The following is a 19830-nucleotide window of genomic DNA, read 5'->3' as shown; positions in this document are numbered from 1 at the left end:
GTCTGGAGAGAAGGGCTTTTGTTGTGCCCTTCTGACATGCATCTCAACCCAGTTAATTGTTTTAGATTGCATACTAAGAACTTCAAAATAAACAGTGTGGGTCACTTGCCTAATTATATGGAATATAGCAGAGATAATGAGCTCAATGTGAACTGCAACAGCCATATAACGTGGCTCGTGAAACGCCGAGGGTACTGTCCGCACTGCATAGCAGAGATAAACGCTCCATAAGAGAAATAAAAATTCAGCTGAAAAAGAAATAAATGTTTCCATTAGTATTTGTGGAGGGGCATTTAAAATGATGATCCGTTCTCTGTTTGGAAACATGCACATACACTTTCTGGCATCAGAAGCATCACATAATGCTGCTTTTCTTCTTATTTAATCTTCAACCATCTGATAAATGTAGTTTTACATATTAAGCACAGCCACAATATTTATTTCAATAGAAACATGTTGGTTCCGCAAAGGAAGATGAGATTTACTTTCTTCTCTGAGTAACAAAGAAATTTAATAGGGATACATTGAGTTTGGTAGTCTTACACAAACCCTTGTACAATTCTAAAATTCTGTGTTGCTCCAAAAAAAATTTGGATGGAACAATATGTGTTCCATATTGACCATGGAGATAAGCAATTCATTTCCATCATAACCAGCAGGGGTTTGTCCCATTAATGCCAACTGTTTATAATATCTAGGTATGTAGCATTGCACATGAATGTCCACAATGAATAAGTATTTAAATACAAGAATGGTTTATTTATTAAGCATTGTGGTGCATTGGATCTAAATTTACAAAAAGTGTTTCAAAGCATGCAAGAGAGAAAGAAGAACTGCTTTAAGATATTGCAGATAGGTGCTACACTTCTGTTCCCGTATGCTCCAAAAGCATATTTTGGAGACTGAAACTGAAGCACTGTTCAGCTCTATTTATTTTTGCTTTATTTTAAAGAGGAAAGATTTAATTTCTCTGCTTTAAAAGCACCCAAAGTAGCTTCCAAAAAAAAAAAAAAAAAAAAAAAGCATCAGAAAACCAATTAGTCTGATAAGGCAAATAAAAGTCACAGTCGAAACCCAGTAAAAGGAAAAACATATTAAAATAAAACTAATCCTGCTTGCTAAAAGTCTTCAGTAACAGAAAACATTATTACATTTCAATAACCACCCAGGAGGGAGGAAGCCATATGCAAGAAAGGAAGCTCCATAGAGACTTAGATTATGAACTTTTTTATTATGTCCTATAAAGAGGGGTAGAATTATTAAAAGCAAAACGAAATTAAACTAGGTGTTGCAGCAGAAAAAGCTAAAAAACAAACAAACAGCCCTCTAATTCACTTCACTTTCTCTACTAGCTTTCTGCTGAATTTTGCTATCCCGTTATTCAAAAGCCAAGTTCCTGTTTGAAAAAGATGGCAGACCTCTATACAGTATTAGCTCAACACATCAGAAGAGGTTCCCCCCCCATAAACAATTAACTAGCCTTTTTTTTTTTCGTTTACTAAGTCAGCATTTGTAAATGAAGGACAAAATGTAGTATATATTGCCATAGGAGCAATAATTAAGGGTATGCATTTTCATAGAAGATACGAAACAAAGGAGTCCTGGTTTCTTCAGGCAAATACATACACATATGTCCAGGAGAAGTCATCTATGTAGCAATGAGATGTATGCTAAAATATAACTATTACATATGCCCTTGGAACTAGCTCAACTAGTTAGGAAATTGATCCTGCAGTAGAGTTGTCCATGTTGCTTGACATGAAGATACACACAATTATTAGATGGCAAAGAAAGTGAAGAAATACGGCATGATTTAGCAAAAAAAGAGAGATTTAACTTCACCCCTAAGATCCTTTGCTTGCAAAAGTGGAACTGTCTGAATTCCTGCATAACTGTGCTACCAAGAACAATATAATAATTTGTCATTGCTTCTTGTCAATAATACAATCTTAGAATATTTTTTAAAAGGTACAACTAAAATATTAAGCAATTCAGTTTTACCGATATGCAGAACAAAAATCAGATTTCCCTTGGGACAAACACTGGAATTTTGTGGTGCTTTGAAATTGAAAATTCCCCAAGACAATTTGGATGACAGTGATTAGGATGCTAAAATTTTCACTTCCTCTTCTGTGTCTCCTTTTTCCCTGTCTTTGTTCACATCTCCAGTGGAAGATGACTACGCCTCCTTAGGCCAACACCACTTTTTGAGATCAGTGATGCATGTAACTTATGGCAAACATACATGTGAGGAAAAATATGCAATATTTACTTCCCTACAGAAGCTCCAATTACTTTGCTTCTTGTCAATAAATGGGTCGCTCTCTCTCTCTCTCTCTCTCTCTCTCTCTCTCTCTCTCTCTCTCTCTCTCTCTCTGTCTTTCTGTCTCTTTGTCTTTCTGTGTCTGTTTAACATTGAAGCTATCTCAGGATAGAAGAAAACTCTTTTTATATTAATCCATTTAGTTCTTCTCAACCCTGGAAACTTGTCTTTGGGCCAGATTCAAATTGGCATTTGCAGAATCAAGATATCAAATAGGGCATTTTAAGAAGTGGACTATCAAGAAGTATCACTCCACATTGGGGGGAGGGGGCACACTGAAGATATGATTCAATATTTGAAATTAGGTTGGTAGAAATATTTGCGTTTTATTCCAAAAGTCCTCTTCAGAACAAATGGATGTGTGAACATATCACCTCTATGCCACTCTTTAAAGAGGTTGCAATTTTGCCCAAGATTACATGGCAGACGGGATCTGTGCAATTCAAGAAAATGAGGGGGCTGCTTTAAAGAATTGGGAGTGGGGCTGGGCTCATGCTCTTGGTTTTGTGAAACATCCTTTTCTAAATGATTTCTTCTTGACACCTCATGGCCAAAGCAGCAGAAGAGACAAGAAATCTGTCTGGAACTTAAGAAGAATAGCAAACCTCAGCTACGTTCATCACCACCATTATTACCTCTGCTATAAAAAAAAAAAAAAAAGCCCACTTCTAGATCTCAACAGATGGCATTGTTTAATTGAAGGAACTTGGAGCATACCAATCCTACACATGAAATCAGCCAGGCAGATGTCATGGGAAGCAGAGAAACATATCATGTCAAGTAACCAGACTATAGTGAAGCCTATGGACTTCATATCTTAAGTGCAAAAACAGCTGTTCTAGTACTGTTGGAAGCATTGGAACTCAAAGCATAGTGTTTTAAATTTGAAATAAACTTATTTTGAGGCTGAACATCATGTATTTCACACAAGAGAGGTGTTGCTGGGATTCTTCCAGTTCTAAGTGGTTCAGACCTGAAATGTTTGCATACTCCTAGTTTTCTATATAATAATGTTCTATTCTGTAGCCTTCTATGTTAGCCTCCTTTATCATTAGTTCAACTATGTTGCATTATTCAAGAAAAGATAGTTTAGTCTATGTAGGTATTTTGCCAAAGAATAAATATAAGCATCTGTACTAGCAAAAGTTGTATTAATCTTATTTATTTATTTACTGGGTTTGTATGCTGCCAATCAACCACTATCTCTGGATGGCTTAAAATGTGTAGAACTATAAAATTAAAAAAAAACCCACAATAACCATAATAACAATAAAGCAAATATAAATAAATAAATAAATAAAAATAAATGGATAAAACAAAGAAGGAAAAGAAATCATAGATCTGGAAAAACCACTTAACAAAAGAGTAATTCCCCAGCATGAGGGATGCATATTATTGTTGGATCCCAAAGTCTTACTGAAACAACCAAATATTATTGGCTTTATGTAAATCGAAAAATGTTGGGGGAAATCTGATCTGATCTCTAGGAAGATACTATTCCAGAGAACAGTGATAAAGATTGCTTGCTCCCAAGATTCTGATAGATGACATTACATAAGGGTGGGAACCCAGGAAGGAATCTGTTTTGGGGATCTTCATGGGTGATAGAATTCACCTGAAGATACTCAAGATCCAACCAGGTAGACCTTTAAAATAAAAGCCAGCACCTTGAACTGTAATCTAAAGCAGAACTGTGTTTCAGTAAATATTTGGGGAATCAATAACTATTAACTTGGTGATTAGAGGCTATTAGCTTTGCTGGATATGTGTCTGCCTCTGAAGGCCATCTGTTGGAATACCAATGGACTTCCTTGGGTAGTTGGTTGGCCATGTGAGAACAGGTTACTGGCCTAGATGAACCAGAGATCCAGTCCAGTAGGGCACTACGTATGCTGTTTTTAAAAGCTAATAATTCACCGCTGCTCACCAAGGTCAACAAAAGAACCTATTCTAACAATACTATTAAGCCCCACATAAGCCCTGTAAAAGGATGGGTTACTGCATTGGAAAAAAGTATGTGTGTGGGGGGGAGGGAGAGAGATATGGGGAAAAATGTTTGGTGTAGGAGTTAAGGTGCGGGACTAGAAACCAGTAGACTGTGAGTTATAGATCTCCCTTAGGGACTCAGCTGAATTATGGTACTTTGAGCCAGTGGGGGGAAAAATAGGTAGAGGGAACATTATGTGCAGTCTTTGACTTGTACAAAATAATAATGATAATAGTTGTTAAGTTTGGCAGTTGGCTATTAGCACCACCCTGGCACAAATTTTGTTCAAGTGGTGATAACATGCTTTTACCAGTCCAAAAAATGTCAAGAACCCTTGAATTATAGGCTAGTATTCAGATCAAACAGGAATCTATTAAATATATGCCTAGAAAATGGAAATGCTTTGGCGGCTGAAAAATAATTAGATTTATCAGGATCCTACAAAAATCAAAACCCATTTCCAGCACAAGCTAGTTTAAGTATGTATATCTTTGCACTAAGCCTAAAATTACACTAGTATAATTAGCAGTAATGAACATATCATTGTACTTGAAAAAAACAATTTATTACCCAAAGCAACAATTACCCAACTTAGATGTATCCTGTGAAATTATGTTGTAGGGTGAGGAATTAGCTTCATATAATTAATTCTAAGCTAACATCACAATTTGCATAGGAAAGTCTGCAGATGTTAACAAAATATAAGCATTTTTTATGTTACAATTGGACCATGAGCCATAATTCTGATTACACAATAAGAACAAGGAGGCACTTTAATATGACTTGTTATTCTGATCCAATTATAAAGGCAGTACAGTATGTTCTAAGATCAGTACAGAGAACTGCTAATGCTACAATCTTTGTAATACAACCACTTATTTAGCAATTTTGTCAAAAATAATTGGCTGAAACCCAAGGCTGAGAATTAACACATAGGACTGTCTGAGGAGCTAGTCCAGTACAATAAGAAAGTCTGAAGTTAATTAGGATAGGTGCATATTTCTATTATAATATCTCTTAGACAACTTTTTTCAAAGCCAGCACAACTGTCATGAGTTTCATTCTGCAGAGAACTCATCACTGACTTGTGCCAAATTACGATGGCTTTGAAATGGCAGTCAATATGAGTACATTTTTAAAAGAGCATGAAAATCAAGGAGTATTATTATTCGAGAAAAGTAAGATGGAATTCTTGGGAAAAGTTTCATAGCTCCTCAGTTCTTGGATATCTGTCCAAAATGCTGAGTTTGTCTAGGCTATGACTTTATCTTGGTTTTGAGTTTATTTAAACCAGTGATTTCTCTATCATAAGTCGATTAACTGAACTGCCTGGAATAAACCATAATAAGATATAAATGAACAACATACTGATCTGCAGCATAGAACCTTCTCCACTAATACTTGAAGAACTGAATTGAATTGACTATATGTAAAATAGATAGGGGTGAGACCTCCTTCAATCATTTAATTTTCTTTCTAAATTTGAATAGGTAGAATGTACTCTTCCAACTCTTTACCCTTTGGAAAAAGACCACTCCAACATTCCAGCAACAAGCGGGATATCTAGGCTTCATAATTTCCTGCGGTCTAGGTATTCTAAGAAACAACAGTTAGATGCAAAGCTTTCAGGCATGAACGAATGTTTATCAAAGACTGAAAAATTAAATGAAAGTGAAGTTAAGAGGCCAGATAGAAGCAAGATGAATTAAACTCAGTCATAAAAGCACAATGCAAACAGCAAAAATTGCATCAGAGATACCAACTTAATCAACTATTTTAACTGCACTATGTTACATAATAAAGTTATTGTGATACGACAGTATGGATAGTCATGGTGAACTATTACATGCCAGTATAGGATACTAACTGATTTCTGAATCTCAACAACTGCAGGAATCAATGTTGAAAATACATTTTCTATAAAGATCATAATATACCAGTGATCATTCAAAGTGATTGGAAGTTAAAAGAGTTGAAGATTCAGTCTGCACTTGCCTAAGAACAGTTTGGAATCAGTTTGTTATCTGTAATGGTATAATTCTGGGTAGAAATTTTAGTGCCCACATACATTAGGTTAAAGTAGTATAAAATTTTGGCCTCCTAGATAACATTAAACAAGACTCTGTAGTGACATTAACATTAATAGGTCCTTTTAAGATCTTTCTTTGCTCCTGTTGTTTTGGCTCCACTCTGCTTTGCTATATGGCAGAAAGCTTAATTATAGCTGTTTCTGACACCTACATATACAAAGATGCACGCACATATATAAAAACAATATTATCCTATCAGTTTAGAATTTTTAACTGGGCACTTCAATATAATTTGAGAAACATAATAAAAGAATCAGATAACTAAGTTGGAGTACAAAGGCTGAAGACATGAGATGAAAAGAGTGTTCAAAGATATGTTTTATGGATCAGGAATATGTTGTATCTTTAGATTTATTAAAATTGTCTTGTCATTGCTTTTATGTCTACTATAATCCTAAAAAGATGAAATAAAAAAAAATTACACTAAATTGAAAGCCCCGTATGTTATGTGCTTCATGACATAAACATATATGTGATGTAATTTGCATCATTTGCATCTTCCCATGGAGATAGACACAATAAACCAGAAATGAGAAACTTATTTCCAAATAGCTCTTAGCTTAATTCACAGATGAGTTTGGGCTTTGGGCTTATGTTAGCCCTCTACAACTCCTGTCAGTTTAGTTCTCTGATAAAAAAAAAAAAAAGATAGCATACTGCCATACAACTGCTTAATCAAGAAAAAGAGAGTTTCAGAAAGAGGAAAGGACATTTCAGATAGAAAATGCAGGTTTCCATAAACATCTTGTCTTACCACACCCACTCATGCCTTGCTCCAACTGTATGCAGTTCCCAAGGGATAATGTTCTATGAAATGCAAACCACAAAAAAGAGAAAAAGTTTGTCCACTGCATCAATCAACAGCAAGCAAGCTTGCTCTTTCTAAATATTTGGGCTAAAATCTCTTCATTTCTTTTCTTCCATTTACAAGATACATTTCTCAAATACTTTGGGCCAATTAAGGTGTGTAGAACAATTCATAGGCTATTAAATGTGAAAAATGTGAAGTCAACTTGATACATTAAAAAAGGGAAAAGAATCACTGTATGAAAGAAAATTTTGATCTTACACAACTGCATTTTATAGTTTCAAGCCATCTTGTTTCTGCTTTATTTCTGGGATAGTAGAGCTAGACTGTTTAAAAATGGTGGAATCTAACAAGGAAAGATTGCCTCTATTTGTCCTACACAATTCTTCTCTAATCATACGAAATCTGTCTTTAATTTTTCTTTCAGGGTATGTTTCTTAACCTTAGCCTTAACTTGTTCTTGAACCACTAATTTACTTTAGGTTCTATTAGGATTAGGACTATTCTCAATGTTTCCTATTTCCAGGAAGTTATGGAACACTGACTTCCCCCAAGTGGAAGCTATCTAAGCAGGGTCCCTCCCCCCACTCTCTCTCCTGTCATGATGGCAACTGCTAAACACTTGCACTTGCCTTGCTTCTCCTAATCCTGGTTCAACCAAGATCTATGCATATCCTGCCTCTTTGCCTATGTAGTCTGAATTCAGGAAGGAAAGAAAGGAGAAACAGGTAGGATCTTCCAAATAAGAAAAGTGGCACAAAGATTGAAGAAAGAAAATAAATCTACTCTGGTATTTTTGATTGAAAACATGGGGAAATCACATTGGCTAGGGCCCTGTGGCTCTGTCATGCATGGTAGTGCCTGACCAAACACCAGCTGCACTGCTGCTCCACTAGCTAGCTGGACATCTTCTGCCTGTTATGATTAAGGAGGATCTGAGATTGATGTATGATGCCTCACTAGGGCCTCTTGTCATTGACCAGGTTGGGATAGAAAGCAAGTCCAGCAGCTGCAGAAAAGGCTTTTTCCATCCTATTTTCTACTTTTTCCATCCTATTTTCTGCCTTAAAGAAGACTCTTGAGGAAGCTTCAGTACAGTAAGTTAATATGACAGGCCTCTCATGGATAGGTATGTAACTAAAAGACAGGAATAAACGGAGATTAAGGTAAGGTTTGTAGAGTAGAAGAACTCTCATGGTGATAGCTTTTATTTTTGTTCTCTGCCTAGCTGAAATGGAAGTAATTGCTATAGAAGTGTCAAGGAAAAAAAACAAGGAAAAGAACATTGCAAAATAAAAGGAATTCTGTTTTCGCTACCAATGAGAATGTACATCTCTCTCTAAAGAAATCCATCTGACTTCATAGAGTTTGTTGTGGGTGAAAATGAGAGGGAGAAGTGCTACGTGTGTCCTCCAGAGCTCCTAAATGAAAAGATGGGATATAAAACTAACAAACAATTTTGAATTAAAAAAAAATAAGTATTTAAATTTTGTATCCACACTGTTTCTCCTGCATACACAATTAATTTTTAATACAAGTATTGCAGGCATTTTATACTAAATACATCATTTTACCACTATACACAGTATTTCATTTTATAGGACTCCATCAAGCAATCTAGGTATGTATGTAAGCCTGAGTGGTACAAACCTGGTGCTGCTTGGACTCCCAATTACCTTAAACTGATCCTGCCTTTGCCCATTTGCCAGTGGAATTATCTACAGGTGGAAAAGATGAACCAAACACCAACAAGACCCATTTTTGTGATGTTCCCAGAAACCAGTTGGATGTTGAACTAGAGAACACATTATAGCTTGACTCTCAAGTTAGTAATTGGGTAAGTGCACCTCATAATTGATTAATGCATTCAGTTCTTCTACTAAATCTCTTGCATTCTATATGCATTCAATTTCATATTTCTGGAAAACCATGTGTTACAATATTATTTGTCTGTAAATCATTGCATTTACTTTTTCTTTTAATAGGCCAGCCTGAAATATACATCGATAATGCATATATGTCACACTTGAAGAAAGGAGGAAATGGTTTATTAGCAATTTTCTATTTTCCTCCAAATTCTGAACTTTTCCAAGACTACTATGTGTTCTAACAGAAACTTTGTTTATTAGATACATGGTGGCTGAAATTTTGGAAAAGCAAAAACCAGTTAGCTACTGTCACTCAATGCAGTCTACTACAATTGCTCTTCAATTACCCATGCTTTGGTTGGTTTTCTCTAAAACACTGAATAGGAAGCTTGAGAAGAAGAAAGAAAAGTCCATATATCCATAGTGAGGCATATAATTCTTCTAACCTTCAGTAAGACATAGTATAATCCTCACTGTTCTCTATAGCTCTCTGTTTCTCTTTGTCTGTCTGTCTGTCTGTCCGTCCATCCATCCATCCATCCATCCATCCATCCATCCATCCATCCATCCATCTATCTATCTATCTATCTATCTATCTATCTATCTATCTATCTCAAAGAAAGGAAAGCACTTTCTGAATTTATAGCCATAACGAATTGGACTTAATTATACTTAGATTAGATCATTTGAAATCAGGAAACAGAAACTAGTTTTGATTTACTTGTTCCACTGATTTTAATGAGTCTGCTCAATAAGGTCAATTTTTTCATGACTTGAAAAAAAATACAATTGCTTTAAAATTACATCCACTTTAATGAGTGGACTTTTCAAAGTGGCAATATCAACTTTCAAGATCGGATGCAAAGTCTGAAAAAAGTTGGGCTGCTTAAATCAATAACAGGGCCTGGTGGCTCAGCAGACTAAAAGCATTGTGATTAACACCAGCTGTCTGCAATTACTGTAAGTTCGAATCTCACCAGGCTCAAGGTTGACTCAGCCTTTCATCCTTTCTAAGGTAGGTAAAATGAGGACCCAGTTTGTGGGGGCAATAAGCTGACTTTGTATAAATATACAAAAGTATGAAGGCTATTGCTTAACGCATTGTAAGCCGCCCTGAGTTTCCGGAAAAGGGAGACATATAAATCAAATAAAAAAAAAATAACAGAGGTAGTGTGCTTGTGTGAGATCCAAAACATTTATTTTGACATTTTCAAAGACTGGTCAGTCTTAATATTTTCATACACGATTCTCTGAATTAAACTTAATCATCACAGCATCCAAATGTCCTTTTCTATCACTTATTTCTGATAAATTATTATTTTTTCAATTACAAAATAATATTATACAAACTTAAGACAATAAAGCTGTATAATCTGTGAGGGATATGGGCAGTAGTTCCTAAATATGATAAATAATTTGGTAATAACTTTTAGGAAACCAAGAGTTACTTCTCAGTAAATCTGTACAGACTAATAATTAAATTGATGATTTTTTCCCCATATTACTGTGCACTTGGTTTAAAAGAGTGTTTTTAAAACAACTAAGCAGATGTTATTCTCATTGTTATCAACATTAACCATGGCATCTTACCAATAGCCATCATGTAATCCCACCGGTCTATCAGGCACATATTGAAGATCAGATGATCTGATGTTTGCCCTCGGCCGATGAGTGAAATATTTCGTTGCAGGTTTTCACAGACTGCTGAAGTCCAGCCTGTCAGAAACCACACCACAACCAAAAACATCACAGCCAGCATCTTCATCACTCGCCCACCTGTCATATATGGAATGCGCTGAGCTGTTCGAGAAAAGAACACCTTCAGAGCTCTGCAGAACAAAGACATATAATATCATTAACATTACTAATTCCTTCACCCTTGCTTGTCCTCATGGTTCAAAGAACTTTGATTGTAGCATATAACTAATTGTGGTTGATCTGGGAAAATAAGCAGAAACACACCTAGTTAGTACTTAGATGAGGGACAGCTGACTAGACTGAGAAATGAAACGATTTTTAAAAATCCCAGTGGAAGGAAATAACATTATCAAGAAATCTGTCTGGTTGAAAGTTATCAAGAGTTGACCTTGATTTTGATTCAACCTTTTATCTTTTATTTGGAAGGAAAAGACTGCCCAAGTTGGGCTGAAGTGGAGTACAGAAATTCTTCACTCTAGGAAAGGAAGATACAATAATGAGAAAGTATATCTATCTTTGTTGATAGCAGACTGGATCTAGTATGTGTGTTTCTTTAAATACTTATTATTTTCCTTTCACCGGGTCAATTTAGAACTCTTTCCACAGTGCAATGGTACAATTTAAATCTACTGGTTTCTTTTCTATGTATAATTGGGATTGGGTATTTTCCAGGTGTGTGTGTGAGGGGAGTCAGCATACTTTGATATCCAAAGTGGATGGGTGGTGAAGAGGATGAGGTCAGTCCAACTGAGAAAAAGGCCTGATAAAAATAAAATGAAATCAGTAAATAAATACAGCAAGCATCACACTTTTTCATTTTCTGTCAGTTCCTGACTTTGCCACTAATATGCCAGAATGTAATTTCTGGGGACTCTGAAGAACAACGAGGAAAGCAGTTCAGAGAACCATTTCTTCTGTAAGCCATGGGTTCCCTACCTTGATGAGAAGATGTAGGGCATCTGTTCTTCTTGGCTAACCTGTAATATCAGCACCACTATTGGTCTTGGCTAACTTGTTTTCCCACATCGGTCTTTGTAGAAGCAACAGTTCCAGAACTTAACAGTGAGATGTTCAAAGTTCCATGACCCTGTGCAATTTCCCACTATGAAATGTGGATGTTTTCACATAGCACAATCAATTCAAATGCCACTCTAACGTGCCCTATGAAAACAGCTGAGCCAACTTCTTCGGTTGATTCTATATTCCTCTGAGGTGCATTAGTTTTCAGGCAGCTTCATTATTTTCTTCTAAAAACCATCAATAGATTATTATCTCCCTATTAGTGCTTTGCTTATTTGTCCCTTATCAAAGTTTTCCACAAGGAGTACAAAAGATCTCAAAGTCAATATTTATCAGGGTGCTTACATATGAAAATAGATCTGAGTCATGCTCACTACTAATCCTCACCAATGCACATGGAACTTGATACCCCAGAAAACTTTGAATCAAAGTCTGCCTTTGATGGGGAAATTTTGCAGAACTGCAGTGCTGAATAATCTTGATGCAACTAAATTCTAAATTCAAACTGACAGCATTTCTTTTCTAGAAATGCTAGTATTCAAGTTTCTCACTTCTTAAACTACCTTGTTACTATAATGCAGAACTGTACAATCTGAGAATAGGGCAATAGTCTTTAAGGAATATTAGCCACCAAAGGAAAAACAGTGTAGCAAGAAAGATAATTAATCATCATAATAGTATTTAATGAATTTTGTTTATATTTCAGCAAAATTAAATCAAATTTAGTTTTATCCTGGTTCTGTTTCTTTCTCCTGGTTCTATTTTGGAGATTGTGATTAGGAAAAAAGATTTTCGCCCTTATTGTTTAGATCAAGTTTTACCAAGAATTGTTTTCACATATAAAAGGTGTTTTTTAAAATAAGAAATGAATAAGACAACTTTGTAGGTTTGTTGTCATAAAAAGAAAGCAGACCAAGCTTTTTGCTGCATTTACATAATCACTGACTGCAAAAAAAATTTTAGTTCATTGCTTGAAAATGAAATACTATTATGAGAAAAAGGTCATAATGCACTCCTATACTCATGCACAAACATTTGTGGACACATGCACCCTAAATTTATACAAAATTAGAAACAGCAAAGTATTCTGTACCTGTGCAGCTTCAGTGTGACTGTTCCATAAACTGTAGCAAATCCCAGAAGACGAACCCACCTTAGGAGAATACACCGAAAAACACTTGGCTCAAAATACAAAATGACAACCTATAAAAGAAAAGGAAAAAACTAAATTAGAGTGATACAATATTGGCTCACTCTATTTTCCTTTCTTCCTTCTTGGAAAAATTGCAGATTAAGAATGCATAGGGAGAATTGTACAAACAGTAAAAAAAAGAGAGAAAGATTTCCCTATCAAATCTTGATTTGTTCGGTGCAAAGTTAGGGTAACGCGAAACACAATCCAGTTGAACAGATTGTATTAGATGGTTAGAAAATGGCATATGTTTTCAGTCAATCTTAATACAAGACATTGACCATTGCTGCATTATCCAGATTTAGCAGAAACAGAGTGGATTCTTCAGAAACCCAGATCCCAACACAGACTAAGAACCAATTTGAATCAGATCATTATTGTATGATGTACAATAGTAGTAGTTCAGAACCTGAACTATTGCTCTTATATTCTCTTAACCATGTAAACTATGTACCTAGTTTAAAAGCCCTCTCAAATAAGCATTTTTGCAGAAAATCTGAAACAACACATTCCAAATTTTAAACTAAACCATATTTGTTTGGCTTTTATTAATTCACATATATGGGAATGTTATCTTTCCCATATTTTATTCTTTTTGGAAAATTCCTACATGAGTGGCAATGAATTTTCATATTGATGAAATATGGGATTTTGATGGAGTTTGATGAGTATTTGATGGGGTTAAGTATAATCTTGTTCAATATTTTGCATTTTCTTCTTATTTTTAAGGAGAACATTTTTTTTCTGTGTTCTATTGGCCTTACTTGAAATAATAATGTATTAATGATCATATTTATTCTCTATTTTATTGTTTATTTCATTTTTCATTTGGATATTTGCATATTCATATCTGTATATTTATATGTTACTTGTATATTTGTATAAATATAGTTGTATAGTCATAAAATCAATTCATGTTTATAGCATCAATTCATTTTTACTTATTGTTTATTTTACAACAAGCTACTTTAAACTTTTAGTCGGAAGTATCAATATATCAATATATTGAATAAATATATCCATAAATGGATAATAATTGATACATGACTAATAATCTAAGCATCATGAGCAGGTTTTTTTCATATCTTACTTAATTGCCATTGCAGCCAGATAAAATTTGTATAATCCAATTATACAAATTTTATACAAGCCAGATTATCCAAACTGATCTGAATACTCAGAATCTGATACTCTCCATTAACAGCTGAACTGTTACTGGAGTTGCTTTTTCCTATAACTCTAGAAATCCATGAAGAAAGAATGTAAAACAACAATTGCTTCCACTCAGTTGTAACTGACTGTATGATAATACTTAACAAAGAAATGAATGGCTACTGTTTTATGGCAATATAAAACACACATTCATGCTGATATCTAGGCATTAGCAATAAGCATGCTTGCTATGGTCCAATAAGTCCTTAAGTACCTACTTAAATAAAAATCAGTGTTCTAATAAACTATCTTAAAGGCAATATTCTAGTCATTTTAAAATATTTATTTATTTATTATGAAATATACATAACTCTAAGCAGATTACAATTTTTTAAAAAATTAAAAAATTACAAAAGATAAAAAATAAAATATGAACAGTCCTCAAAACCACAGATGATCAAAGAAAACCCATTTGTACCCTGCCCTCGAGGCTGGTGGAACAGCCAGATATTTCATAGCTTGCTGAATGCCATCCAGATTTTGGAATGGTGGTAATATAATTCCAGCTGGTGGTATAACAGAGAACTGAACTCATGGAATATCATGCTGTTTATAGATTATGGGTATTTATTTATTCATTTTATTTATTTATTTATTTTTTAAAATTATTTTTATTTATTTATGTATTTATTGATTGGTGTCTATTTATTTATTGCTTATTTATTTATTATGTGTGTTTAATGAGGACCCAGATTGTTGGGGGGCAATATAATGACTCTGACTTCTAGAGAAGGCTGTAAAGCACTGTGAAGTGGTATATAAGTCTAAGTGATAATGCTATTCAACACATCTGGAAGACTCTAAGATGGAAAAGACTGACAGTGTATTTGCCTAACAATAAGACTATATAGATTAGAAGTTTATTATATAAGAGCTTTTAGATGAGCTACTAAATTGACTTGAGTTGGAAACTTAAGATTGTATGGATGTATGGAGATTGTGTTTCTACCCAGAGAAAATTTCCACCCAGAGAATATTAAAGAACATGGGTTTTATTTCCATACATTTCTCTGAGGGATAAGATTCCAACAGTTCCTGACTAGTTGAAGTCACTCGTAATATGGATAATACATAATTTCTGGCTTCATAGAACCCCTTGTCTAGTTGTTCTTACAAGACTGGTAATCGTGATCTCTGGCCACCATTTTGCAGCTCCATAAATCCCTGGGCTTAATTTGTCCTGGTGCGTTTGTCAGTGAAAATAGTGGAGGCTACATCGAAAATATTATGAAAACAATAGCCAGAATTTTTATCCGCCAGATAAACTGGTTGGTTCAGTGAAGGCATTTTAAATGTTCAAATAATATTAAAGCTTATTTCAGATGTGCAAAGTTAATTACAGGAGAGTAAACTGTGGGAGTGAAGGGAAAATCAAAGTGCAGAACTCTTAATTATTTTTCTAGCTGTTCTGTGGAACAGGTATTAAAGAAAAAGTGTCCTTAAATGCCATTCTCAACTAATAAGTATCACAATAATTAATGGTTGTTGAAGAAAAGTTGCTTAAGGTCACTCATTTAAATTCTAAAGAAAGTTAGTGGATTAGATTTTCAAAAGCATCCTAGTGACCCTGCAGCCCCCATTTCAACTAGAATTCATTTTAATTGGGGCTAATGTATTTATGTTTCTGGAACATTGATCCTAAACAAATTATAGCAAGTTGCATGAGTTACAGTGGAACGTTCTATGATCCAATATGTTGGATCCAGATGTTCTTTAGATCAGTCTAAAAATACATGTTTCCAAAGTTTTTAATTTTTCAAACAATTTATTAAAATAACTGAAAATTTATATTTTCTATTGTATTCTATACATATATTTTCTACACATCTTATCTGACTGCTGCAATGGATTCAGTTGTTCTATATCTGTCAAGATATGCTTTTTTAAAAATGCAGCTTTCTTATTTTACGTTATTTAAGTAAAACATAGTCATAACAACCTTTATTTACCCAACTCAGCCAAGTAGTGTAAAGTACCCAACTTTAAAGTTTTATACAGCTTTCCAAATGTATGTTAACTTTTTGCACACTACAATGGTCACCTTCAGTAGGTCATTTCAATGTCCTCAATTTGCAATCTGCTTCGGACTGACGCTTCTGTTGTTAAGTTGCACAGTTGTTAATGGTCAATTTTACAACCTTTTTTGCTGTGGTCATTAAGCAAATCACATGATCATTAAACTAATCTCGATTCCCACAGATTTTGCTTCTCGGAAGCGCTCTAGGAAGGTCACAAATAGCAAGATGTTGCGATGTTGCAACCATTGTAGATACATGCTGCTTGCCATACACCCAAATTTTGATCTATGAGATGCTGAGTTATAAGTATGAGGACTGGTTATTGGCTACTTTTTTCAGTACTGTCATATCTTTGATGGTTGCTAAATGAATGGTTATAAGTCAAATGGTTATATGTCAAGGACTAACTAATGCATTGGTATCAGAGGTGGGTTTCACACAGAGGGGTGCGTTCTACTTACCTTTACTACTGATTCGCAACGGTAGCGTCCTGATGACTTTGGGGTCGGTGGGTGGACCCTCCCGCCGGTTTTATTACCAGTTCTATAGAACCGGTCCGAACCAGGGGCAACCCACCACAAGTTTCACATAATTTTACCACCGGTTTGCTGTGTACCAAAAATGTGAGTATGTGCGCCTTCCATGCATGCACACGGCCTTCCGCACATGCACTTTGCTCACACTCGTGGCTTATACGCATGCGCGCAGCTTACAAAAAGTGACATAGTGCCGGGCTATGTTTGCCCAAACCAGTCTGAACCGGCTGAATACCACCACTAATTGGTAATGTAATTCATTCCCAAACTCATAATTCACAGGAATATTTGGCAACTGGAGCAGGTGCTAATATATGGAATATCAAAAGATCGCAATTTTTATTGACCACAATTTTTTTTTAAAGTTCATCTTTCCTTAATTTGGTGGGCCCTACAGATACCAAGTGGGTGGTTCGAAATATGTCATAAAATTCATATGGAACTCATAACAACCTCCAGTTTATGCAATAATCCTCAAAAGCTTTAAATGATGATGGAATAGCCCCCCTAAAAAGAAAACAGGAATCTACTAACATTTCAAATGTATTGTGCATTATAAGTGGGTTACATCTGAGCATGTAGATCAGAGGTCTTCAAACTTGGCAGCTTTAAGACTTGTGGACTTCAACTTCCAGCATAGCTGGCTGGAGAATTCTGAGAGTTGAAATCCAAAGTCTTAAAGCTGCCAAGTTTGGGGACCCCTGATGTAGATATTTGCACCCGTTCAAGAATGGCCTATTTGTTTCTCTGCATCACTTTTTTCAAGGTGGACAGAGTTAGAGTGGTGATGAGTAAATCATTGGAAGACCTGAAAGACCTGGTTAGAGACAGATCGTCCTGGAGGAAATCTATCTATATAGTTACTAAGAGCTGACAACAACTTTTTGGCACAAAATCAATCAATCAAAAACAAAAGCAACTCAGCGTATGAAATAAAAGTGCCAGGCATTGCCTACATTGAGGAGTATATTTATAATATGTTGGTTAGGTGCTTCAAAACTGCCTTCCATGTTCATGAAAAATACCAGATGATACAGATAATCCTTGATTTACAACAGTTCATTAAGTGACCATTTGAAGTTACAACATCCCTGAAAAAAGTGACTCATGATCGTTTTTCATGCTTACAACCATTGCAGCATCCCCTTAGTCATGTGATTAAAATTTGGATGCTTGGCAACTGGTTCATATTTAAGATGAATGTCGTGTCCTGGGGTCATGTGATCCCCTTTTTCTTACAAGCAAAGTCAATGGGTAAACCAGATTGACTTAACAACCAGGTTTCTAACTTAACAGCTGCAGTGATTCACTTAATAGCTGTGGCAAGAAAGGTCGTAAAATGGAGCAAAATTCACTTAACAAATGTTTCACTTAGCAACAAAAAATTTGGGCTCTATTGTGGTCATAAGTCAAGGACTACCTATATATGGAAAACTCAGATCCTCTCATTTGAAGGGGGGCCCACATTTCCTGGGAAGATATATGTTGCAAGGCCACTGAAATTTTCTACTAGCAGACACTGGAAGTATCTAAGAGCATGCCGGAAGTAAATTTTTCAGTTTCCTTTGAAATAGGGGCATGAAATTAGCCCTGTCAAGTTAATGAGCATCCCAGGCTTATGATGGGCCAGAACCACTCTCTGTTGGGAGATTATTGGAATGCAGTTCAACATATCTATAGAGTACTGTGTAGATGAAATTGTTATTGTGCAAACTGAAACTGGGAATAGATAGTAAAAAAAAGATTGAATATAAAATGGTTTGCATATAAATTTAATTATAGATATTACCAAAAAAGCTTTATAAATGAATGTATAAGCCTTAGATGACAACAGCAAGTACTTATTTCAAGCAAAAGGATGAAAACAAAGTTGTGTAGTAGAAAAGTGTAGCGTCAGCACAGTTGTATGTGATTATACTTGAGTAGATCTGTGTACTATATATCTTTTCCTTCATCTCAGATATTTCCTAATACAGATTTATAGCCAAAATTGCCTTTCCAAGTATATTAGTCTAATGTAAAAATTTCTTTAGAAGCTCTAACCCGAATAAAAATCTTTTAGTCATTATAAAATCCTTGCTTGTTGAACATGAAGAAAGAAAGAATTGGCTTTTGGCAGCCCAATCAGTCAATAGTCTTGAGTACTTCCTACTTAGCAGGACAATTTTAACCTTCAGATTGCTGCCTATATCGGTTTATAATGCAGCAGAAAAGAAGTTGAAAAGATGAGCTCTTTGAAATGCAGAGATTCCACCTGAAGTCTTTTGAAGGCAGAAAACTGTCAATTAAAAACAACTCTCCCTCCACCCACACCCCTACAAGACCTTACCTTTAATAATATGGAGCTGGTTCAACTAACCCGCATCTCTTTTGCTTTTAAAGATGAAAGTCCTTAGGATTAAAAATACAGTGAAATTGGCACCCACCTCCCATACCAACTGGAATGAGGTAAAAACAACAACAAGGAGATTATTTCAAGGAAAGAGATTGTAGTTCTGGAATGTCAGAGCCCAAATCTCTACTTACAATCTTCTCAACATCAACAAATAGCAGAAAGTATGGCATAGCACTATCACCCCTAAAGATATTCATATAATCTCTTAAAACACCTTCTCAAAGATGTTTTAAAAGAAACCTTCTCCCCAAATGGTTCCTAACTTGCCCTAACTTGTCCTACTTTTGGAATGCAGCCCTCAAGCCAACAGAAGCTGCACATCTCTATGCATAAATTTTTCTCCGAGTTTTGATATGCCATGAACTGTCTATGAGCTTCTTATGCAGCCTCTGCAATCTAGCAGAAGTTCCCTTTGTTTGTCATCTTGTTTATATGCTGCTCAGAACCATATGATTCTCAGAACCATATGATGCCAGAAATAAGCTAAGGTGTTTAGTGACATCTTTCATTTACATGTTCCAGAAAAGCCATCTGTTCTTTAAAAGTAGGTGTTCCAGCCAAAACAACTATCCTCCTTTCTTGCATTGTTTCACAGTGTACCCACATAAAATAAAAATAACCATTTTTTCCCCTATAAATCAGCTCAATATACATGTTGTTTAATTTCAGAAGGAAGAAATGCA

General features: G+C 35.2%; 1 protein-coding gene across 2 annotated transcripts in view; it reads right to left on the bottom strand.

Moving 5' to 3' along the window:
* GPR158 (G protein-coupled receptor 158) overlaps positions 1 to 19830 on the bottom strand; it is a 144799-nt gene that overhangs the window by 15484 nt on the left and 109485 nt on the right. For both annotated transcript variants that reach the window (XR_004588529.2, XM_034402122.2), the window contains exons 6-8: positions 12888 to 12997; positions 10667 to 10905; positions 110 to 248 (exon numbers count right to left, since the gene is read on the bottom strand). Coding sequence is in view for 1 of the 2 variants with exons in the window: in XM_034402122.2 (XP_034258013.1) it covers positions 110 to 248; positions 10667 to 10905; positions 12888 to 12997 (488 nt within the window). In the remaining variant the exon portion in view is untranslated. The remainder of the gene's footprint in view (positions 1 to 109; positions 249 to 10666; positions 10906 to 12887; positions 12998 to 19830) is intronic.

This window comes from Pantherophis guttatus, chromosome 4 (assembly GCF_059756535.1).
Source record: "Pantherophis guttatus breed Tessera chromosome 4, ASM5975653v1, whole genome shotgun sequence".
Lineage (NCBI taxonomy): Eukaryota > Metazoa > Chordata > Lepidosauria > Squamata > Colubridae > Pantherophis > Pantherophis guttatus.
The sequence above is the reverse complement of the archived record's forward strand: the minus strand, read 5'-3'. Positions and strand labels throughout refer to the sequence as shown.